The 25,536-nt window shown below is 35.4% G+C and overlaps 1 protein-coding gene across 2 annotated transcripts; it reads left to right on the plus strand.

The window, feature by feature from the left end:
• Nucleotides 1-209: 209 nt before the first annotated feature.
• LOC120628950 lies at nt 210-20,878 on the plus strand. 2 transcript variants are annotated; one of them, XM_039897643.1, is made up of 9 exons: nt 210-832; nt 4,239-4,528; nt 5,473-6,318; nt 9,909-10,171; nt 12,291-12,402; nt 14,213-14,326; nt 17,218-17,298; nt 18,351-18,554; nt 20,018-20,878. In XM_039897643.1, exons 1-9 carry the CDS (start codon nt 592-594, stop codon nt 20,057-20,059), a joined length of 2,193 nt encoding a protein of 730 aa, XP_039753577.1. In that variant the 5' UTR covers nt 210-591; the 3' UTR covers nt 20,060-20,878. The 2 variants fall into 2 exon arrangements, with proteins under 2 accessions (XP_039753577.1, XP_039753578.1); XM_039897644.1 differs by lacking the exon at nt 14,213-14,326.
• Nucleotides 20,879-25,536: the final 4,658 nt, after the last annotated feature.

Consider the following 25,536-nt stretch of genomic DNA (forward strand, 5'->3'; position numbering starts at 1 on the left):
GCTTTTGGCGAATGTGATATTTACATAAGTGTTGTAAAATTTCTACAAATTAATACAATAATTTTATTCGATTACATAGCAACCCTATTTAATGTTTGTATCTTCTGCGCCTAAAATCTTATTTTGTTTAATCTGTCTTTAACTTAAGAAGAAAGATTGCAATTTGCGACATATTTTGCATCTGTGCTTTCGTGTTGCGTCCTTCGCGAGAAGGGAATATTTTTCTAAATAAAATTAATTATAACACAGAATTTACCTCTTTTAATGTAACTACGAAATGCAACAGTTGCATTGGCAATCAAGTTTAATTTAAAATATTGTTTGCCGCTCCAAAAACCGGTCGTTCTGACCCCTCAGTTCACGGCATCAATCTCATTGCAGTCTCCCAATATGGAAAAGAAATTCCAAATATCTTAATTGGCTGCATTGTTTGGTATTCTTGTGTGGTTTATATAAGCTTTGATAAAACATCTTTTGGCCGTGGTGTGTGATAAAGTTTAATTATGATTGTATGGATGATTTCGAAGTCATTGAACCTTTGTGCGGCGTGCTGACATTGTGAAATTTCGATTCGGAAGTATGTAAATAAACATGAACGATATAGCTATTAAAATAGTGGAATCTCCGAAGGACCGGTTGGCCGATGTGTCTCCGTCGGAGATAGCCAGCGAAAATGAGGTGGACCCCCTTTCTATTGACGATCTTAAGGACCCACTATTGTTGACTGACAAGGTCGGTGAAGATAAAGACAGCTGTGATGATGATGCCAAAGTGCCTGTAAGTGAGGCGGGCAGGCAAAGCGAAAATCCGCAGCTCTGTGAGACTGCTCAAGGTATTGCATTCTAAAGTAGTTATTATTTAATTTATTGCTAGCGAATTTTTTTTACACTTAGCCCTCTATGGTATAACTTTTAAACACTAACCATTATCTTGATATCCTATTGGGTGGACAGCCTTGCGTATCTGAAGAGTGATAAGCTATTATAAGATGATAAAATATGGTTATGTCACATTTGATTCCATAAGCCAATTTTTTTATGTTAAATCTGAGTTACTGATTTAGAGTCCAACTTGTCTTTGAGAGCAATGAATTGTTCTCTTATAATTTATTTTCACCTGCTAATAATTGTCTCCCATGGTCCAGGGTTTGCTAACTAAGGTTTTTAATTTACAGATCATGATGATGAATATAATTATCAAATATGATGAAATTAACTTCTTAATTTATAAAGACATGCACAATTTAACTGAGAAAGGAAGGCTCATATAAACGTTAATACAACTAATTTAGTTTTTTATCTAACAAGTAACCTTATGAAACAAATTCTCCTAATAAGTAACCTATTGGTTACTTGTTAGGAGAATTTGTTTCATTTAAAATTAGCTAAATTTGATCAAACTATGTTGTGACTCAGTCGGGTATTTAAATCAATAAAGAAACATTCTCCTCTAAAAATTTCCTAGAGTTTTGCATATTATTATATAATTTTTTTATATTATTATATCAAACCAAATAGGTAAGCATTGTATTAGTTTGTTTTAGTTCATTAATTTATTTAGTGAGGGTCATATAATGAAAGCTATGCAATCAAATCAAATATAACTGCAATAAAGAAAATTGTACAGAGTTGTAAAGACTGGGCACACAGACATGTGATAACACTTCATGAACAATATATTAAAGATGGAACCATGTAGAGCTAGTTTAGTGTAGTTAAACACTTTATCTTAGAAGGTGAATGTGTGTCAGAATTTTTGTTTTACATTCTCCTAAGATATACACCTACAATAAGCAACATGCTTATATCATTAGTCCTGAGAGAAGAATAAGAATCTTAAGACTTAAATTAATGTGGTCTGTTTGCACGCTGTAGCATCCTGGTTAAGCAATCTAATCTCAATCTCAATCTGTTGTTTTAACTTCACTGTACATTAAACAATTTGTAAGTGCAATACATAATCTATTAAATAAGACCTATAATTTGATATCAAATGATGATGATGATTTGTCTAAAGTTTTGGTATTATGGTCTATCAAAGCCACCACTTTTCTTAGTTATTCATCAATTTATAAAGTAATAACATAAAACATACACACTGTTAATCATACTTATTATGTAATACATAAAACTAGAAGAAGTGGTCCAAAGCAGTTTCAACATTTACATAAAGTCAAGGTAAAGCTTCAGGTCTAAAGTCCAAAGTCTGCATTAGAATTAAGCATCCCTCCAATGCACAAATAGTTTTTATTGAAACTGAAATTGATTAATTTTATTGATCCAATTGCTTAATAATCAGTTGGTCTTTGCTTTTATATGTCATTGTTTTATAGATTACTAGCTGTTGCCCGCAACTTTGTCCGTGTTTGGTATTATTTTTGGATGTGGCATTAATTTTAATTGTTGATCTAAAAAAAATTGTAGTATTCAGTATGGCTAAATGAGGGGTTTGCTGCTGTCCGCTGAGGAGTTCTTTACTCTATCTCCAACCACGCTTTTGGGCAAATTAAACACATATAATAACCTTTGTAGAACAAAAGTAACTATTTAACTATAATTTGTCGGAGTTATGGTGTAAAATCGTCTCCCAAAGCAACTGAGCTTAATGTTGGTATAAAAAGTATCCTCTATTACTTCTAACACTTCCAAGAATATGTGTACAAAGTTTCATGAAGATTGTTTAAGTAGTTTTTAAAGCGTAACAAACAAACTTACATTGACATTTATAATATTAGTAGGGATTTCTCTGTGGACTACGGCTCTGTGGGCTCATATATGCATTGAATGTGAGACATTGGCAACTGTTACTATTTATCTAATCATTTACCCGCTGGATATCTGGGTTTGGTCTTGGCTTAATACTCTGTCTCGTTGGTCATGTTGTGAGCATTTTTGACTGCAAATCAAGAGGCCCTGGGTTCGATGCCCAGGTTAAGCCAATGAATAAAAATTGAGGTTTTGTATCAATAAATTAGTACCAGTCTGAAGATTGGAAATTGGTAGTGAGTCAACCCTGTGCCTTGGAGAACATGTATAACTGTCGGTTATTGGTTCTGCCGTTACATTGGACTACTGAAGTGAGGGCATCGAGAGTGCTGCTCCGTTTGTGCACTATATCCCGCAAGATTGACTACCGTGGCAAAAATTGGTCAGGGAGACTTTGTTAATGCACATGTATAGTTTTTTGCCAGTTTATTGCAACACATGTACCTTGTGTGCGAAGCTTATAATAGCATACAATATGCCTCAACATCTCATTTAGCAGCTTTTGGAGTTGTTTAGGTATATGCTTGATGACAGTCTTTATTAATGTAAAACAATAGGTAATGGGCTCACCTAGATAGGCAAATATGATCATGTTTCTGAATTTCGATAAAAAGTCAAGTGGATTCCTACAAGTCGTCACCGGGATCTCCATTTACTTTCGCTTCTGTACTGTGTGTCATTTCATTTAAAAACTCCGTCATACTTAAAAGAGAAGTTTGCTTTTGTTGAAGGGCAATCCGGTCTAAGATCGTGTCGTGCCCTGACACTGAACATGCCTTTCCACAAAAGAAATTTTTTATAAACATTCATCTACCGTACAAGCCATCGAATTGTGGAATGCGCTTCCTATGAACATACGGCAGTCAAAGTCATTGGCGATGTTTAATAGTATTTATTTACTTTTATCTTAAGCATTTATTACATGGTTTATAGTTTATTATTAGTTTTTTTTTTAAATATTTATTATATATTAGATGTATTTGTGTATATTAGTTTATGTATTAGTATTTAGTATATTCATATGTATTTATTTTATTATGTATTTATTTTATATTTTGTACCACCTGCAGCTTCTTCTCCTCTTTTTTTTCCTAATTCTAAAGTTGCCTGTCAGAGATCGCTACTACGCGATAAGGCCACCTTTTGTATTCTACTTCTTTTGTTTCTTGTATAATTCTTAATGTGGGGTACAAATAAAGAGTTATAATAATAATAATAATAAATACTATTTCACTAAGTCACAATATGTGACATGGACTTTGTGCTGACTACACCTAAATTTTTTACCAGACCAATGAATTAGTAATGTGATTTGAAAATTAAGAAGTTCCTGGGTACATTCACCAAAATGATTTCTATAGATAACTGATATGCAAATGACATTTATTATACAAGGAAAATTAAAGCCATTTGTATTTATTTAGATTATAAAATAACTTTGGTATGTATGTAGCTACAGTTATAAAATTTCAGAAGCGCAGCTAAAAGAAGTAGACATCCCGGTAGCTATAACAGAAGAAAATGCAGCAGCTGTAGAATCTAACTATGAAACAAAAAAAACAGGGGCTACAGACATCATTGGGTTACAGGCAGAGGAACACATAGAACTGAATGAGAAAGAAACTTTTCGAAGGATTGAGAGTGTGAAGGTAGAAGTGAAATACCCAGTGGGGCCTGATGTTGAGATGACAGAAGTACCGGTTGGGAGGATTGAAAAGGATCCGAAACGTAACATACAACCTGTAAATGGAGATATTAGTAAGGTAAGTAAGAATTCGTTGTGCAAAAGCGATTAATACGGAATTACTGAATTTATGGACTCTGTCTTCGATCGACATTGCTTTATCACAAGACAAACGTGGACACTACACAATAGCATTATCAGAATCCCCCGCTTTCTTACGTCCTCTACGTGGTTTCTGCCCACGACCTTGGAGGTTTATGGAATGATTTATAGGCAACAAAAGTCACCTTAAGTCGCGCTCAGTCTGTTAGGAGATGCCCCTAGAATAATGTTCTCTCGGATTTCTGAGAGTCTTGGAGAGAGAATTAAATTGAATTTCTTAGAGGCTTGGTTAATTACGCGTCAAGGCCGGGGTTACTTTTTTTACCGCTGAGATACACATTTATGCATCCCTCCTGGAAGTAACGAAGAAACTCTTCGCTGTTTCCGGAAGGTCATGTGGAATCGCTAGATAAAATAGGCCAGAATACCCACTTTTTCGACGTATATGGCACTACTGGGTATTAGATAAAGTAGAAGTTACTGGATCTCATTCCCCAGAGGCTCACTTCACCGGCCCACTACAGGGCACGGGTCTCCTACAATCAGAAGGGTTTAAGCCACTTCGCTGGCCCAGTGCGAATTGGTGGACTCCACACGCCTTTGAGAACATTGTAGAGAACTCTCAGGCATGCAGGTTTCCTCACGATGTTTTCCTTCACTGTTGAAGCAAGTAATATTTTAATTGCTTATATCGCACATAGCTTAAAAAGTTAATGTGCGTGCGCGGATTCGAACTGGGCCCCCCGAAAGTGAAACCGAAGTCCTAGCCTCTAAATAGGCTATCACTTCTTCTGGCTGTATAAAAGTAATATCCAACTTATGTCCACGAGATTCCACGGGGTCATTACATATCCTGCAATTCAGTAAAGTTACGCCTTCTATGCAATATTCAATTCTATTAATCTATAAGTGTTTCTCCAGGAAGAACAATCAACTAAAAGGCGAGCCAGTGAAGACGTTGAGAAAGAATCGCCCCTCAAGAAGCTGTGCGCCGAAGTGGAGAAGACGTTCCCTCAACATGATATAATGGTAAACGATTACATACAGACAGCAACTAAGAACAATGTAGACGAAATACAAAGGCATACGGAACAACTACTATCAGAGATACAGACTTTGAGAGAACTCGCACAAAAGAAAGAACACGAGTGGAATAATATACTACATCTTAAGAAAGTTAAAGAGGAAATATTACTAAGGCTTTTGAGAAGAAAACAGGTTTTGTCATTCGAGAAAAACGCCGAGGTGAATGGTTCCGAACGCAATGATCCATTTGACTATCTCAACCAAGCGAAGAATCTAGCCATAGACAAGAGCGATGAGATATCTGGCCTGTCTATCAAACAGCCTGGCTCTATGATTAACCCGCTCATCCAGCCAATTATGCCTGTGACGTCGCACTTCAATCCAATGTCAGGGCTGCCGCCTCCGTACGACAAAGCGGCCCATATGCAAGCGATGCCGAAACCGGTCTTCCCCCAAGGGCTAATGATGCCTGGCCCAATGCCTGTATTCCCTAGAGATATGAATGGTCAGCTGACCAACAGCTACGGTTTGCCGATGGGCAGACAAGGGCCCACGAAAGACGTTAAGTCGATTATAGCGGATTATAGGCAAAGGAATCCCGACATCACGCCAAGACGCGGTAGACGGATGAAGGGCATGGTCAACCCTAATATGATGAACACTCCTCGGCCTATTGCCCCGAAGATGGACAACATGAACAATTTAAGCAATCTCAACATGCTCTTCAATAATTTAGATATGGTAAGTGCAATGATTTTATACATTTAAGGTACATTTAACATCATCAACGCCACAGAACTTACAGAAACCGTGTTCGCGACTAATATTTAAGCATCAAAAACCACGCCACTTTAGTATTGTTTCTCGAACAGGCGGTTGGTCAATTTATTCCATTTAGCAGTTGACAGTAATTATTTTACCTCTAATGTTCTAAATATTTACCATGATGAGAAAAATGTTGTGAGCTGGCAACATTCCGCGGGTTTGATGTCAGACGAGCGCGGGGCGTTTTCACTGTTTTTGGACACGATGCACTTCATGTGATAATGGCTGAATAAGGGTTGTATTTTTTTTATTCACTAAGGCCCAAACAGTTTACTTAATACTTAAAATTTGACGGCCGATTGGTGCAGTGGGCAGCGAGCCTGCTTTCCAAGTCCAAGGCCGTGTGTTCGATTCCCATAACTGGAAAATGTTTGTGTGATGAACATGAATGTTTTTCAGTGTCTGGGTGTTCATTTGTATATTATAAGTATTTATGTATGTTATTCAAAAAAATATTCACCAGTCATCTTAGTACCCACAACACACAAGCTACGTAGTATATTTATTTAAAAAAAAACACCTTGTTGATAGAATGTATTTGCTTCATTCTATGACCAACCCATTACCGACCCACTACAGGGCACGGATCTGTTAGAATTAGAAGGGCTTAGGCAGTAATATTATGGAGGGGTCAGTAATATTATGAGAAAGGTTTAGGCAGTAATATTACGGTAAGGCTTCCTTTCTGTGACCGAGTACGATCTCAGCCCCTAACTTTTCCTCCTTAAACCTCTAACTTTTCAGAGTAATATGCGGTTAAGGTCACTTGTTGTTACAAAAAATGGAGCCGCTAGAGGCAAGCGGCCCAGGACCGTCAGTGGCGTGCATAGAGGGTATGCACAGGGTATGCAGGAAATGAAGAAAATCGCCAATACTAGTTATAAATACTCAAGGGTAGGCTTTCTATAACTCTTACAATGCCTATCCTTAAAATTATTATAACTCGCACTGGAGATTTTCTTTACTTTAAATCATCTGCATACCCTGTGCATACCCTCTATGCACGCCACTGAGGACCGTGTATTGTGGAACTCCCTACAAAAGACAATGTCCAGCAGTGGACGTCGATTAATTGAGATGATGATGATGATTGTAAAAATGCGGTGATAGCCTTGTGGTTAAGGCTTCATGCCCTACCCAAAGGCTACACACCACCAGGTTAAGTCAAAGTTATTATTTATTATTTATTAAACTCTTTATTTGTATGCCACAGCATTAACATATTTAAAATATAACTAAAACAGAAACATATCGAAAGAAGTAGTAATACAAAAGGCGGCCTTATCGCTTAATAGCGATCTCTGCCAGGCAACCTTAGAATTAGAAAAAAAAAAGAAGAGGAGAATGGACTGCTGGTGGTACAAATATTAAAATACATACATGCGAATAACTACATGTTAATACATAAACTAGTGTACACACAAAGATAAAAATTAAATAATATAATTAATATATAAAAATAAACTATAGCCGGAAAAATGTAATAGGCCCGTTTTGACATTTGTGCAAGACCATAGAATGTAACTTGGAACGAAACTGAAAGAAACAAAAAAATAAAAATCAATTACATACAGTGTTTTAATAAAAACAGTTACGTTCTCAGTCTTTTTTTTTTTTTTTATACTAGAGCTGTAACCATTTTTTTACTGAATATCGAAATTAAATATGGTGTAGTTATCTTTACTGCTAAGAATAAGCTTGGTTCTCAAAATGGGTTCTAAATAATGAGTCTGAGTTGATGTGTCTGACCAAGCGGCACATGACTGAAGCGTCCCCGCGCGCACTGCGCAGTTTTTCGTTCCTCATCTTGTAAAGTTGACTGTGCGCCCGTTTACTATTACGTTAACTATGGCTTTTCTATTTTGGACATTAATTTAAACATAGTGATTTGACTCGATTTTTGTGTTTGTTGTTATATAGTACTAACTCTGTTTCAACATGTTGAAAAGTCGACGTATAATCAACAGCCAGTCACGCGTATTGGTTGTGGAGTTAAAGGAATACTTTGAACGAACGAACACTTTACAATACATAATAATATCAATCAAGTACTGATACAAACTTGAATTGATTTATCGTGAGTATCGAGTACAGAGTCTTATGGTTCCATAACTAGTTACGTCGCGATGACAAATGTCAAAACGGGCCTATTATATTTTTACGACTATAATATATATAATAACAACACTTACATATTTAAATACTATAACATACAATAAATGAGTAAGTATATACGTACTATTAATAGTCGTTAACAATATAATGGGCCTTAACTGCTCTTTTAAATATAATAAAGTTAGTGGAATAAAAAAAAAACAAATTTCAGCTTTATTATTATAATAGATTGAAATCATTGTTTATCTTTATAAACACGTTACAACTAAAGTAACTTCATATTATAAGATAATAAACAAGCATTACATGCTAAACAAATAACAAGCTGGACGGTAGGTCTAATTGAATTGATGTAACGGCTGAGACAAGACGCTACCGCCGGAATTGGGTCAAGGATTGGGAGTAATGTGAATTCGACATTCAATACTATTGAACAACGATATTTCTGCTCTGGTCGCTTAGCAACATAATATTCGAGTAGAATTTGTTTGTCTACTCATTTGAAATTTTCCTTCTTATATACAGACAAAACACATTTCAGTTTCGAAAACGGCGCCATTCAGCCGCCATATTTTATGAAACTAAAATAGCCGGTGTCACTTGGGATGATGTAAAGCAGTTTACAAGAAGCCAGAATTGGTTACCAATAAAAAAAATAGTTGAGGATGTCATTTTTTTACGTTCATTTTATATGAGGACTGAAATAAACAGGGTGAAATAAAAAGTGCCAGAAAACTTTCGGCCTGTAGTTGTTTACATTAAAACTAACAACCTTTGTTCTACGACTTTTTTTTAACTCGATAGTTTCAATATTCAATATATATTGAATAGTGAAACTATCGAGTTAAAAAAAATAGAAAACCTTATTTTATTTGTGTTTTCCGGTAATAACTGATTTGGTTCAACGAAGTTGCACGGGTCGCTAGTTTTAATGATATGAACTATAAGCATATGTATATCAATTATGTATTTAAGTATATGTCATGTATATCAATTATTTATTTTAAAACTAATGTTGCACTATCCCGTTTTCCGTACTAAACATGTTTCATCAACCAAAGGTTGTCTGGAGGAGATCGCTTCAAGCGATAAGGCCGCCTTTACCCTTATATATTTATTTACCTTTTATTTTGTTCAATTTGTTTTTTGTTCTTTATGTGCCATAAAGACTTTCTATCTAACTATCTATAAGCCCGAGAGCTATCTGGTATTTTTTATCTAACCATGTATAAGTTATTATCATTTATTTCAATGGAGTATGAAAAAAATAATTATATTTATAAACAAAAATAATGCATTCAAAATATTTTGATAAAATCTCAATGACTCTTGTATTTTTTTTAACTGACTGTGGTAATGCATTTCACATAATACTTTATCTCTGTTTCTAGAACCAAAAGGCGATGTTGGAACGCCTCCAGCAAATCCAAGCTGGCGGTCTACCGAACGGCCTCTCCTTCAAAGACGTCCTTGTGCAGTTCGCCAACATGCAGCAAACCAACGTTGGTCTCATGCCCAACCGACCGCTAGAACTTAACAGACCAGACCTCCTCAGACCAGACCTGCCCAGACCAGAGAGAAGAAGGGAAAGAAACCAAGAGGAAGCACATATGTCTGTAAAGCAACCTGAGAGGGTAGCTACCTCAAGTCCAAGGTTTGTCTCACTGTATATTCTTGCTTTCTCTAGACAAAAATTGTGACACTCTGGTTATTGCTACTTTGCTGCGTGAAACAAGAATAAACTAACGAAGTAGCTTTCTTTAACAGCTTCTCAAGTTTAAAATAGAAGCACGCTTAGAGCGTAAGCACACGGCGTATTTTTAACGCGCAGACGACGCGCGTATTAGGAACGCGCGTCTTCAGCGCCGTAGACGCTGATTGTTGCGTTTACATTATACAATATCCTAGTAATCAATCAGCGTCAAGAAATGAATCTGGCAGTTCACTCCTAAATGGGGATAGCAATGAATCGGTTACAAATGACTCCGATATCATATCTGACATGTATGATGATATTGAATAAATAAATCTTATTCTCTTATTAATAATCAAAGTGCACTTGTCTTTTTAAGATTGATTTAGAACTGTAACTGGTCATTAAATAAATAGGTACATAATAAATAAATAAATACTGGTTGTTTTCTTACCTCAATGTGATGAGTTACCGTTCTTCTGCCGATATACATGATCTCATTACTGTATTTTGGCGAGTTAACTCCGGTTTTAGATACAAAAAAAGTTCTTGGAATGACGGATATGACACTCGATAACACTGAATTCGAGGAGTTTCTGATCAAAACGCTAAAGCTACGAGCGACTACAGCGCGTATACGCGCAGTAGAGGCGCGTTTCACGATCGCCCCGTGTGCTTAAGGTTAGAAGGTTGCGTTCAAATCTCGTATGAAGCGCGTATACGCGCGTCATCTGTGCGTCGCCTGCGCGTATAAAATACGCCGTGTGCTATGGCTCTTAGGGCCTTTCAAGTAAAGTGGAGTTATGTCGGATAGTTATTCAATGCTTTGTCACACTTTAAGTGACTGCACCATCCTAATGTCAGAACGTGACAAAACACTTTTTTTTAATTCCACCACAAGTTGGCCGTTGACGCATTTGTCGGTCGATTCGCGCAGTTTGCAGTGACCCTGCTATCTGAGTCCAAGGCCGTGGGTTCGGTTCCCACTACTGGAATATGTTTCTGTGATGAGAATGAATGTTTTTCATTGTGTGGGTGTTTATATGTTTATGAATGAATGAATACAACAGCACAATAAGGTAGAACGTACAATTCGGCGGCCTTATCGCTACATAGCGATCTCTTCTAGGCAACCAAAGGCATACAAGAAAATGCTATACGAAATTAGTAGGTGGTACAACAAACATTAGTGAAATATTAGGATTTTAAACTAAATTAACATAAAATAAACATATAACATAGACCATATTAAACATAACATATTAAAGCTATGTACAAAAATATAATATTATATATTCCATACATATATACAAACATATAAACATACAAATACTCTTCTATAAATACATAATTAAAAAAAAAAATAATAATAAATATTAAAAAAACCCTCAAAAATATAAAGAATACGAAAAAAACAAAATAGAAGTTTATTCTAAGTATATATGTATATTTTTGTTCTATGTACTTTTTGTGGTGTGCAATAAAATTATATTAGTACATTCCTTCATTCATTCATTATTCATAAAAAGTAATCATCACCCATAACACAAGCTACGCTTAATTTGTGGCAATGTGTGTATTGTCGTAATATATTTATTTATTTATTTATTTATTTATTCATTAACTGCTATCTAATCTGGTAGTTAGTGATAAAGCAGGATTAACCTGTTAGGGGGTGTGGCAGTTATATTAAACCAAACCCCTAATCCGTTTCCACGCGACATCGTACCGGAACGCTAAATATCTTCTCTTGGATGTTGTAACTAGTCACGGCCAAAACTTTCAATTGGTTAAGATCAGTGACGATTCAGAAATTATCAATTACAATATTTCCTCTGCTGGGAATCGAACCCGGGACCTCCTACTTTAAACCACAGCGCTGAACAATGCGCCAAGGATGTTAACAAGGAAATAATTTTCGCGGAGCATAGCAAATTATGCTTAATTTTCATAATATATCATGGATTTCCTCAAAGTAACGCCTGCTTCTATCTAATATTCTATCCAATAATAAATGTCGAACGTTTAGTTTAAAAGAACTTAGAAGAAAAACTTATGATCATCGTTACTATCTTTCAAGATTGCCCCCACCACCTCCGTACCCTGAAATTTCACTCCTACCAGTCACCACGAGTCAAGAGACTTCTCAAACGCAACAACAAAACTCTTTGCTCCACGGCATTTTAACCAAGGTATGTTTTTTTTTTTTACATATCAACATTATTTATGGCTACAAACATATATTTTTTCATGGTATTAAAGTGCTTAGTTACTGTGTACGAGTTTCGCACGCTCTCAATCGTAATCAAGTATCAAAACACAAATGTCAGAGTGAAATAAACCTAATACTGCCTGTTTTAAAGTCGGAATTTCCGTACTCCTGATTTTTATTGTACAAACGTTACACTAGTACAAAGTTAAGCTTTAAGTCGATGTATATTAGATCCATTTTACTCTGACGTTTTATTTACTCTGTACTCGAAAACGATAGCGATTGGCAGCGTTCAAAATTAATACTAAAGTCACCGTACTTATAAATCAAACAGTATAAATTGAGTATAGCGTTGCAGTTTAAAAATAATTTGCTTGTTTGATATATAATTTATATTTTTATTATTTACATGCTTCTGCTCGCGTTCTTCAAACGTGTTTATTAAAGTAATGTATATTTCTTTATTCATGCAGGCCTATCACAGGCACTTATGAAGCGTTAATACATATATGTTTACATAATTAAAACTAAAACTAGAGGGTTCCATACGCGCCCTGGTCTAAGAAGTTGAGTTATATCGTTTGAGCAATCCTTATTATATTAGGATTTTTCTATAAGCTTACGTTATAAACTTTGAACTCATTGAGAGACATCTCAAAGATTGTATGAAAAAGCCTTCGAAACATTTTGTCTTTTTGGCTTATAAGTACGGTTATTGGCTCTTTTATAACGGTATCAGACGGTTCATTAAATAAGCATGATAAATGTGTCATTTTCTTATAGTATAAATGAATCGTTTGTTTCCGGCATTATAAATTTCATTCTTTTCTATTTTTTTTCTTTTTTAAAAATCTTCAGCTATATAGAAATAATTGCAATTCAGTTGTCCGTTTGTTAACGCTCATAGGAAATATGGTCATTCTAATTTATACAAGGCTAGCTGGCAAAGGTTGCACTACAGTATCCATAATAATGCTTGATTGATACTTTTAAAGGAATAACTGTACAAAGTTGTCATAAAAATACGCAGTGACAACCATAAAATTCAAAAAATTCAAAATTCATTTATTTCAAGTAGGCCTAATATATAAGCACTTTTGAAACGTCAAGTCTGTCTGTTTGTAGTGATTCTACATCATAAGGTCAATTGGCATCGTGGATTAAGAGGGGAGAAACAAAGATTTTTTTATTTTATTTGTTCTAACCTTACCTTACCTAACCTACATGTATGTATTACTAATGTAATAAATAACTAAATATCAAACCAAACGAAGGTCATCTACACAGAATCAGCTAGCTGTAGCGCTGGTTTACGAACGAATAAAAAAAAAAATAATCGATCGATTATTAGTTACACTTTCTATGTTTGGCATCTTAGCAGCCCTTCCCAACTTGCTTTGTATAACATAAGGCCGGGCGCGCATGGCTTAAGTTTACTGTTAGTGTAAGTTTTATACATTTTCGCGTATAAAGACTAGAGCAAAGTGGACCATATCAGCTAGTTTTAGAGTAGGTAATCCTGCCACTTCTGCCCAGAGAGCTTCCTGAAGAAGCTTACATACAAGAGCTATTATTGTTTTTGTTTTTATGTTTTTTATTTTTATTTTGTATTAAATGTTAATTGTAACGAAACATTATAATATGCATGAATATTCAATTATGGTTAAAAATTGATAATGCGCGCCATGTCTTAGTTATCACTACGCCCATAGACTATGTCCACCGCCATAAAGCTTCGCATCGTATTTTAAATTTGGAATTAGCTTGAATGGGTGTTGCCAACCTTGCAGCCGGCGCCTCCCGCGTCTCAGAGTTACTCGCCGACGTTGGCTAAACTGCTCACGTCCCCGGAACGGAAACAGAGTACCACCACACCGCCGTTGCCATCTTTCGGTCAGGCCAAGGTACCAACCTCATGTATGAGATAAAAAAAAAACAAATTGGTGTTCCGATTGGCCTCGATCATTTCAAATTCAAAATTTAGTTTATAAGTCCTTATTAATTTGCAACATTTTCTTTAAACGATTGACGTTCGAAGATCAAAACACAACCAATGTACCAAAGCCAAAGCACCACATTCCAAATTCAAAATTTAGATCTAAGACTGTCTTTCCATCAGAGATGTCGGATAAAGGGCGGAAACATAAAAAATCGCCTTTATTTTCATAGATATTTTTTCACGTATTCAATAAGCTAAGGTTTGTATATGTAACACATTCTGGTGGAAAAGCCAGTGAGGGTCTGTTTTTGATCTTGAATATTTTATAAAACGCGATTTATTCCAAATTCAAAATTTTTATTAAGTATTTATTTATTTGCTCTTTAAAACAGATGTCAATCGATATTACCCCAGTGTATGAAACAAATGTTTTATTGCGCCATCTTGAGTTTTCTAATATTAAAGAATGGCAATGCTCATTTTTATTCAACATGCCACTTTCATTTTCATATTTATTACATATGCAATGTTTTCAACTTTTGTGTATGATTTTTTTTATTAATTAATTTATTATTTTGCAATTTTTTACATAGAAAAAAAATATTGGTTATTGTCGTATTTTGTGTGTAACAGAAGTGAAGCTTTCTTTGGGTTCTTTTTTATTTTGTTTACTAGCGGTAGCGACTGCACGTTCATTTTACGACCCACCGCGTAGCTCCCACCGTGCTCGCAAAGGTCGTAACGAGACGTTAATTAATTACCTTATAAAAAAATGTTTTTTCTAATCCCAATGAATACGACCTATAATGGCTTAAACCAGGTTCTAACAAATGAACTTTTATCCCCCCGCCCCTTCAGTTTCACTTCTAAAAAGAGATGCTGATCTCTGCGTACACGTGAATTAAGCTTAGCCCACACTGCGAAAAAAAACCGCGCGATTTTTAATCCGTATACGGAATTTCACCATGCACAGCTACTAAAGTTGCGTTTTTTGACAATACCCATTTTGGCGTTGGCGCACGTCTACACTTTAATTCGCACCGCACTGCACCGCGTAAAATGTATCCTGATCAGTTTTAGTTAAAATTTCAAGTGCCGTTATAATCTATAAATGATTGATTGCAAGTGTTACAAAATGCGGAAAAAAAATCGCGCGTTTTTTTCTTCTAAGTGCGGGAGGGCTAGTTTTTTTTTCTAGAGTTCAGAGGAGACGGACATTGGTGCTTATTCTGTAAGACACAAATCTCTAAAGTATATTTAAAGTGAAGCATCTAAAAGTAGAACTTAACCAGCAGTGCACATTGCGACAAGGATATCAATAATTTTAGACCTAGACCTTTAGACATTTAGACCTGTCTAGACCTGTTTAGACCTGTATGTAGATTGATTTCTACGGCCTTATAAATAAACATGGAACTAAGTCGGAAAACTTATTCAGTGTTTTGTCTCACTTTAACTGAGAGAACCTCTCATATGTTATTGAGCCTGATAAAACATCATCATAATCGACCCTTTACCGGCTCTCTACAGTTCACGAACTCTCTTAATATAATAATGAAGATGGTTTAGGCCGTAGGATGAAGGCAGTGAAGTGCACTAGGTTTCTTACCAAGGTATGCATACAGCTGGAAAATGACATAAAATGGCATAAAACCTCCTCCTATACGAGCTATAAATAAATTTTAGGGTAGGCAGTGCTTTTGTGAAAGTATGAAGTGCACGCCACTAGGTGAAGGAAATGATGAAGGGAAACATTGTGAGGAAATCTGCATGCTTAATAGTGTTCTATAATGTTCTCAAAGACGTGCTAAGTCAATCAAACCGTACTTGGCCAGCGTGGTGGACTACGGCCTTAATAAACTTTTTATTCAGTGAAGAGTTTTTAACTTTTTAACTTTTTATTCAGTAGAGTGGAAATGACAATGAAACACTTGTAAGAGCGTAGCATGAATTGTTAAAAATATTGTTTTTTTTTCATTTATTTAACATTAAAAAAAGCGTTTTTATATTAAAAATGTAATTGTTATTTATAATGAAAAAGTTTTTAATGATAATAATTCGTAAGTAGGGCTAACAATAGTTGTAAAATCCAAAATGCACGCCTCATAATCTCATTCATTACAATAAACTTGAGATTATTTGTAAATAATAATTTAACTACTTCTAATTATACCGTGAAAAGTAATAGGCTTCTATTCCTCAAAATACTGAAGCCTATAAAAAAAAACCGACTCGATAAGTTAAGTATTTCGCTCGTTATGGTGACCACAAAATACGGGATCCGCACATAGACACGGACGTCCAAGACAGAACTTTTTTAAACAATTTTTTGATTAGTTTAAATAATATAAAGAGATTTAAAAATATCATGAGTGTTAAAAATAGTACACACGGAAGTCCAAGACAGAACTATTATAAACAATTTTTTTTATTAGTTTAAATAATATAAAGAGATTTAAAAATATCATGAGTGTTAAAACGTTAAAAAAAAAGTGTTAAGAAAAAACACTATTTTTCTCAACATTTGTCTATTTATGTTTGTCTAATATAAAAGCAATAAAGAATAAAAAAGTGACATTTTAAGTTGGAGAATCACTCGGTGTGCGTTAACTGACAGTAATACCCACCTCAACGCTTCGCTTATGAGGCGTGCAAAAAATAAAAATATTTTTATCGTTACGCAACGCCATTTCAAAGTTACATCGTCCATAAAATGACGACTATGAACGCATTTTTTTAACCACCGAATTTAAATATTTGTGTCCATCAAAATGAGCACCAGTGACCAGTTGATATATTGGGTTTATGTTCTGTGAAAATGCTTAGTGAAAGATTTATTTGTCGATGTTTACGCAGAATTGCGGGGAGATCACCATCACGCCGGTACAGCCACCCGCACCTGAGCCTCAGCCTGAAAAACCCGAGGTTGTGCAACTGGTGAGTGAAAGGCACACTCGCACCAATAGTTGGGTTAATATTACGTAACACCGGCAGGGTGATTACGTATCTCACGACAGCTATGCGACAGGCGTGAATCTTGCAATCACTGCTGTCAAACGTCACTTTTCCATACAATAAATAAACAAAAGTGACGTTTGACAGCAGTGATTGCAAGATTCACGCCTGTCGCATTGCTGTCGCGAGATACGTAATCACACTGCCGGTGTTAAACTTCGAGTTAAAATTGGAATTCTATAATTTTTTGTGCCAATGAAAAGACAAACACAATTAGTTTATTGAATTGAATTATTTTACGCTGGTATTATAAGTGCCGTTATATAATCGGACTTTATGAGTGAGCTATTCATTCAGTATCTTCTACAACACTTCGTCTACCTCATATCTTTAGTGAGAAGACATTTTTTGTTTGGGTTGTTTGATCATTGAAACTATGCTTCGATTTGGTGTCATTGCATAGTAAGTTGGTCACATAAGCTCTCTCATTAAAAAATAACTAATATAATTTAACCCTTCAATATTGCTAGGATAAAGATTTCTATTAGGATAAAGATAGTTGTAATTTAACCACATATTAGCATCGAACTTTGAGTTAAAAAAAGATATAACCGTGCGTGGTGCAATTGGGTCTAAATGGCTCGGCTCTCAATGGAGAGATTGATTTTGACAGTGTCGACATTGACATTGTACCTAGACAAATAACATTTCTAAGTTTTTGTTTAATGGTAAGAAAAAAACCTTTAAATGAAAAAAAAACAAAATTCTTGTTAGGTTTTTCTAATTTTTTTCTTTATAATGTAACAATAAAACTTAAAACTAAACTAATTACTTTAAAAGTCATGCCCGCGTGTATTAGCTTTACTGGGCAACAGCTCCTTTTTTATTTTTTTTTATTTTTTTATACTCTTTATTTGTACACCACATCAAGTCCGGAAAAAGAAAAGGAACACTTCAAGAATTTAGTAGGATACAAAAGGTGGCCTTATCGCTAAGATCTCCTTTGAATGTTGCCCCTGTTTTTATTTATATAGGAAGAGGAAGAAAGTGGTGCATCCGAGGAGTCCGCCGGCTCGGGCGCGTCGGCGGCGTCGGCGGTGTCCGGCGGCTCCGGCGGGCGGCTGGTCATCGACGAGGGGAGCGAGGACGCGCCTACTTGCCAAGGCTGCCGATCGCGACTCGCGCAGTTCGTGTGCGCCGGCTGCGCCAACCAGTGGTACTGCTCGCGAGATTGTCAGGTAACAACCCTCCTTTAAAGTAAAACGGTTTTATTATCGTCTGATCACTACTCAGTTGCGTGCACAGGGTTTTTGACCAGGGTATGCATAAAGAAGGTGCATGGCATAAAATGTGAAAATTCCCCTGTAACACGAGTTATATAAAATAATTTTGGGTATGCAGTGCTTTTGTGCATGTATGAAGTGCACGCCACTGACCGTACTCATGGAATTTGCTTATAATTTCAATATATTGTTGTACGTCAGAAATGGTTGGATGCATGTCTAATGTATCTACAACAAATAAATAAATAAAGATCGATTGAAACGGCTATAACCCGCGCCATTAAATATATTATGGAACGCGTTCAGACTCCTTTTTATACTTTTCAAATTTTTTCTGTGTAAACACCATATTTTTAGAAGTAGGGGATCAAGAATAAAACTATTTACATGGCAAAATTCGACAAATGTCGAAAAATAAATTGTGTGATTACGTTCCGGCTTATACAGAAACGAAGTCAAAAATACATATACATATATAATATACCTACCGACCTCTGAAATATAGTTATTGCTCTTTGTACCAATCCGGAACTCCAGACGACAAAATAAATTGAATAGAAATTAAAAACAATAATCAAATATTAATTAATAAAGTGGGCGTATCAATTTTGATAAGCTTAAATAACAACAACCAGTGTTAATGTACCAGTGTAAATATCATTTTCCTCCCTACTTTATTTGATTGACTTTATAATAGTCTAATTTAATACTACAATTGTGAGAAGTTTTATTCGCGAGAGTCCGTGGAACTTTAGTCTGGATCTAGAACTTTGAGAGCTCGCCATGGTCCTTTATAAAAGGTAGCCGATGACTTGCATCTCTTTCGCCCAATAAACGGGTGTCTCGTGTATTTTTTATTTCATTTTCATCAGATATGGCTGACATAAACTAGCAAACATGCCACTTGCCAAATCGCAATCGTAATCTCACGGCACAATCCAAAATCATTGTATGACAGATTGAATTAAGCAATGCCATCTCTAACTACAGGGAAGAGTAGCAAATAGATAGCACTTGTAAATTCAATTCGCCATCCACAAATGTTGGATTTCGATTTTGGATATTGGATAGAAGCAGGCGTTACTTTGCGGAAATTCATGATATATTATGAAAGCTTAACTAGCTATACTCCGCAAAAAGCAGGAGAATCTGTATGGTGTAATTTATAATTTCTTCAATTCTTATCCTCCACACGAGACAGATCTTCGGCAATGTAGGGTACATTACGCACGTTTTGCTCCGAAACCGGAGCATCCTCAGGAGATGTTGACTTTACAATGAATAATTGTTAAGAACAACTATTCATTTTTCATTTTATAGTTCTTTTAGATTATAATTGGATTAGATTGATTAATTATTAATTTTTGGTGTAAGTCTTGATCTCAAAATGTCACCATTAATTTTAAATTTATTTTTAGGTGGCAGCCTGGGATGACCACTCCGAAATGTGCTCGGGGTAAAGAAGAGAAACTGAGATACTATTTTAGCTGCAGAATGCAAGTTATGAAAAAATCCACATTAGTGATGTGCCTACTCCATATAGAATTTGCGGTCGATGCATAAAGTGTAGTTTTTAACCTAAACGTAGTGTTGCGGTAAATCGAGTATCGAATCTCTATATATTTTTTGGTTTGCTGCACAATGATTAACTTTGGTTCAGCGTTGTACTAAAATAGATTGTCGATACTGTCGATATCGATATTATTTATAAAGCATTAATCTCGATAGTTTCGATACTGTTATTTTAATTAAACAACAGAATCAAAATAAATCATGTTAGTCACAAGTTATTATTTTATGTCTACTATTTTTCAGTATTTTACACCTCTGAAATCAATTTCTCGAAATTCGCTATTTTTACGTGCTGATGGGATAAGACGGAGTTTTTCTGTTGATTTTATGAATGCTCTAGAATTACATTTTTTTTTTTCTTAATCAGAAATATTTGAAGCCCTTTTGTAAGTCAAAATATCCCATCAATACATGATCACAATTTTATGGGACCTAAGGTCTCTTTTTTGGTACTATATTCCTAATGTTTTTTCGTGTTAGGTCATTCCTTGAGGTTGTGTGTATGGTATATAACTTGTTATGTGGAGATATAAATCATACAGATTGAGGTATTAAGACGAATATCGTATAGCCGTTAGAGATCGGAAGATTAGGTCTTAGTGGGCTTATTTGTATTGAAGTATTCTTCAATTCTTTATCTTACAGATCCACCTAACGTTTCTCCAACGTATTTTGCATCAAGGTTTAATTTAAAAACATTTTTTCGAACCAAAGTAGGTAAAAAAATTACAAAAAAAAAAAATATCTTCATCAATTAACCTTTTTAGAAATATATATATATTAGCTTCGTACGCTGTTTTTTTGGATTTTCATAAATCCTTCGGGAACCGTACATTTTTCCGGGATAAAAAGCAGTCAACGTGTTATGCAGGATAAAATCTATCTCCATTCCAAAATTCAGTGAAATTGGTTAGATTAACAAACATCCATCCATCCATCCATCCCTACAAATTTATAATATTAGTAGGATTACAACCTTGTGTTCGATATAAGAAGCAAGTTCGACTTCCGTATTTTTGGGATTTCATGGTTTAAACGGGCCTTCCCATCTCTAATGGTAACGAAGTAGTCATAAAATATCCGTATCAAAAATCTGTATAAAATAAGCACATACCATCCTGAAAACTGCGATAGCACGTTTGAGCAGCCTTTCCTCGGACAATTTAATATTGACCTTATCCCATTCACATAAAGTTTCAAATGCATCAATAAAGTTTGGAAAGGCAGCAAAACTTTATGAAGAATATGAATATTTTTTTAATATTTTTGTGTGTGACGATTTGAGCGCGAGTAGAGAAAAGATAAAAAATATACTAACTGTTCTTTTTATACAGATATTAAATCTGCATTATATTATTTATCTGGTACCGCTGGGTTTAGTTTTTAGCGTACTAAATACGACTCTATTTGGATGGGATACGAGCGATATTTGTTTATCAACGCTAAAAGTGCTCGAATGCATATTGTCATATCGGCAAAATAATCTTTCACTCATCGATAGAAAACTTAAGAGAAAAAGATTACCTTCATTAGAAACATAATAATATTATTATATTATATTGTGAGCCTATATTAGTATAAGAATAAGTCTTCACGTATTATTTAACTTACCAAATATTTTGTGCCTTTCTATCTATGTAAGCGATATAATAATTTTATGTAACAATAAAATGTATATACAGGGACTTATGGTAACTAATCGGCTGTACACAAATCCTACATTGATTTGGATATGTCAGACTAAAATTTAAAATGAATAAAAAAATTACTTGTCTCTGTTACTCTATGGTGATATTTTTAATCTGTTTTTTTACTTTTTACTTAATAAGATTTTAAAGAATGAAGTATCTTTGGGTTCCTCTTAGCTTTGTGGATGTTCATAGGCTATAAACATAAATATAAATGGCAAGCGGTGTTACTGAAGACTTCATGACAAGGGGTGATACTGAAAACTTTTTGGCAAGCAGTGGTACTGAAAACTTCTTGGCAAGCGGTGATACTGAAAACTTCTTGATAAGCGGTGCTACTGAAAACTTCTTGGCAAGGGGTGTTACTGAAAACTTCTTGGCAAGCGGTGGTACTGAAAACTTCTTGGCAAGCGGTTGTAATGAAAACTTCTTGGTAAGGGGTGATACTAAAGACTTCTTGGCAAGCGGTGGTACTGAAAACTTCTTGGCAAGCGGTGGTACTAAAAACTTCTTGGCAAGCGGTGGTACTGAAACCTTCTTGGCAAGCGCCGGCGTAGGCAGATTCTACCGAGAAAAAGCCGGCTGAGAAACTCTGCAGGTGGTGCTCTCTAGCATCAACATTTTATAAACTAACAGTAAATTTTCAGGGGAATTTTCATTTTGAGATGAGATCAGAGCTGACAAGCTGAGCTTGCAAGCAACCTTGTCATTAAGAAATTCATCAATTGCATAGTAACCTCGCTTTTTTGACAGATCTATAAATTATTTTAAAGGTTTTTGTACAGGCCATTTAGCACCATTGATTCGGTATGAAATTGAAATCGTAACTACGCTATGAAATGAATTTAATTACGTTAATTTTGACACACACCATTTTAAGCAGTTTGACGCCACAAAGCGTGGTTGCGATTTGAAGGTCATTGCGAATTGTCCAACACAGTGTCCGAGTTTATGTGTACGCCGATATATTATATTTGTCTGTTTGTGCGATATCAGTGTATCAAAGGAAATAGCTTTGAGATAAATCACCCGGACGTCATATGTAGACTCTAAATAATTTAGCCTTTTTGCAAGGCCTTCGGGCTTCTGTTTCTCGCGCCACCTGTCGATACCACAAATCGAAGGTAAATAGGCTTCATCATCACAAAAATGTGATAGCAGTTAATCGTGAGTTAAAAAAAGGATAAAGAAATTATTTTATACTTAATTAAAGCGTTAAAACCCAAGAACTTATTTTCTTACTTTTTATTCTCCTGTATGGGAAACTGTTCTAACGATTTTTAACAACTCGAAGAGACTATGAATAGACAAACAAAACAGACATCCAAAAAAAAAGGTAGATAATAAAAGCGTACACTGTTAAATTCATTAGCCTCTACATCCGAATAAAAATGATGTGCGAATCACAAATTTAATTATGGGTACAGTTGAAACCAGAACACAGCAATGGTGCTTGGCGGTAGAAATAAGCATGGTAGTATTTCCCCGGATGAGCTATGTCACAAAAAACTGTTCTGGGTAATACTGCGATAATGTAATGCTTTATTTCGATATATTGGGTTTACACTGACATTTCACAAGCACCCAAATTAATGAATATGTATCCGACGAATAATCGGGAATCCAGAACCTAAAATGCGCGTAAAATCGATTCCCTTCACGCGCGTATCAAAACGATTAATATATTTTGTATTAAGTGCGTCGATACTCAACCACGTATATGAAACAAATGAGGTTCTTGAAATATATCCTAAGGTTAGGTGTTTAGGTAGATTGTAATTAATATGTAAATAAATTTAATTTGACTCTGGCACATATCCTCAAGCGAAGCCACGCGTTTTGAGTAAAATCAAAGTGAGTGTTTAGTGTACCCAGTACAATTTTGCCGACAACACAGGCAACATAAAAAAAAAATATCTGATAAACCATGGCTTTGTGACGGCCATATTAATTATTAATTACTGCTACATCATTTCATAAACCGCATGGCGTAAAGAAAGACAACTTAATTCAAATAAATTGCTCACCACGCGTGGCGTCGCATTGTGAAGCCTGGCGTGTTGTCAGTGTCATGCTTTACTTTTGTGTTTAAATAAATGTGAAAAGGTCGTGCGAAACTTTAGCGGATTACTTAAAGTACCCACATTTTGTGACGTCAAATCTGGCACATCTTATACTAACTGTCAAAATTTACGACACAAAATGCAGTTACGAATTCGTGATTATTAATATCTTATGAGATTCTAATTCTAGCAATAAGCTAAGTTTGGCTTCGTGTCATACGAATGCGTGTCCTTTGAATCGAAGGCTTAAACTGCGCGAGGGAAAAGGGCAGAATTACTAAGTGTCCTTTTCTCTCGCGCGCAATATATATGAAGGTTGTTTTACTTTCTGTATGTCGTCTCGCTAGCTTTACTTTAGAAGATTTCCGCGACTTATAGACTGCTACATGCAATGAGGGTAGATGCGTTTAATTTATATTTTCTATGCCCTACCCTCATTGGACGCCGCTATAAATAGTAATAGTAATTATAAATAATAATGAAGTCGCGTGGTTGTGTATCTACAATATGTAATAGTGGATCAAATGTAACGACTAAAAAGGAAAATGTATTTATTTTTACAATAGTTCATGAATAAAACGGCCGGCGCGAAATACAAATAACGTTATGTGTATTCCGCGCCGGCCGTTCAGTTATCTACTGATTTTATAACGGAGAGTGGTTTGTACCTTTCTGCCGTGCAAAAATGGCGAGTTTTTGACATTTTGCAAAGTTTCAGCCTTGTCGTGCATCTGCAAAAGAAGCTTTACCTACGTATCTTAATTTTTTTTTATGTCTTTCTCTTTCTGATTTCCGAAAAAGACGAGTAAGATACGTAGGCCAACAACAAAATTCAATATGCTATACCATACGTTGCTGTCGGTAGAAGTATGACAAAATCCTGCGTTAGTATTCTAACGTTACGCCACGTCTAGTATTGAGGGAGTAACTAGTAAGTCTGTCAAATTTGTATGTAAAAAGACAGATTTACTCTAACGAGGATGAGACGTTCATTAAATATAAAAAGTCACACTAAAGGACACCAGTTGGTCGGCGGCTTTCCTGTCCTCCTTAACGGTCGGTCGCGTTTGTGTTGGATTACTCCCTAATGCTTATTTGGTTGTACATACAATTGCAATAATTCAGCCAGCGGGCAAACTCTGCTGTTAAATACCAATAATTTTATCGATCCACTTTGACACATTGTCATAGCAGAACGCCTCCTTTTCCGCAGAGAAAATTGTGAAAAAAAACATCCTTTTTATTGGGAAATAGTTTAATTAAGCGTATAATTTATGTCTGTCATAAAGCCCGATCACGTCAAACTTTCATAATGTTTAACGTGATAAATCCATTAACGCCCGAAAACATGCACGTGCGAAAAAGTGTGACGCATTGTCACGTTCCGCCTGCGCCGAGCATGCAAGCGTTAGAGAGGCACGACTGGCCTAAGCGTTTGACTTGTGACGCATATGTTTTCTTATGACGTCACGTAAAACGATTTTACGTACAAGCAATTTATTGTATGCACAGCTGAATTAGCACGAACGACTTTTAAACTTAGCGTGGCGATGTAATAATGCAGCGTTTTGTTAGGCCACTCATAACATAACGGTTATTTTTCGATTTTTTTTC

Source organism: Pararge aegeria, chromosome 13 (assembly GCF_905163445.1).
Source record: "Pararge aegeria chromosome 13, ilParAegt1.1, whole genome shotgun sequence".
Lineage (NCBI taxonomy): Eukaryota > Metazoa > Arthropoda > Insecta > Lepidoptera > Nymphalidae > Pararge > Pararge aegeria.

Excerpts from the sequence above, each read along its gene's own strand:
- LOC120628950 (XM_039897643.1), top strand. The coding sequence starts at position 592 with ATGAACGATATAGCTATTAAAATAGTGGAATCTCCGAAGGACCGGTTG. Across the intron at positions 10,172-12,290 it reads GTAGCTACCTCAAGTCCAAG|ATTGCCCCCACCACCTCCGT; the intron begins GTTTGTCTCACT and ends CTATCTTTCAAG. Across the intron at positions 12,403-14,212 it reads TCCACGGCATTTTAACCAAG|CCGGCGCCTCCCGCGTCTCA; the intron begins GTATGTTTTTTT and ends CCAACCTTGCAG.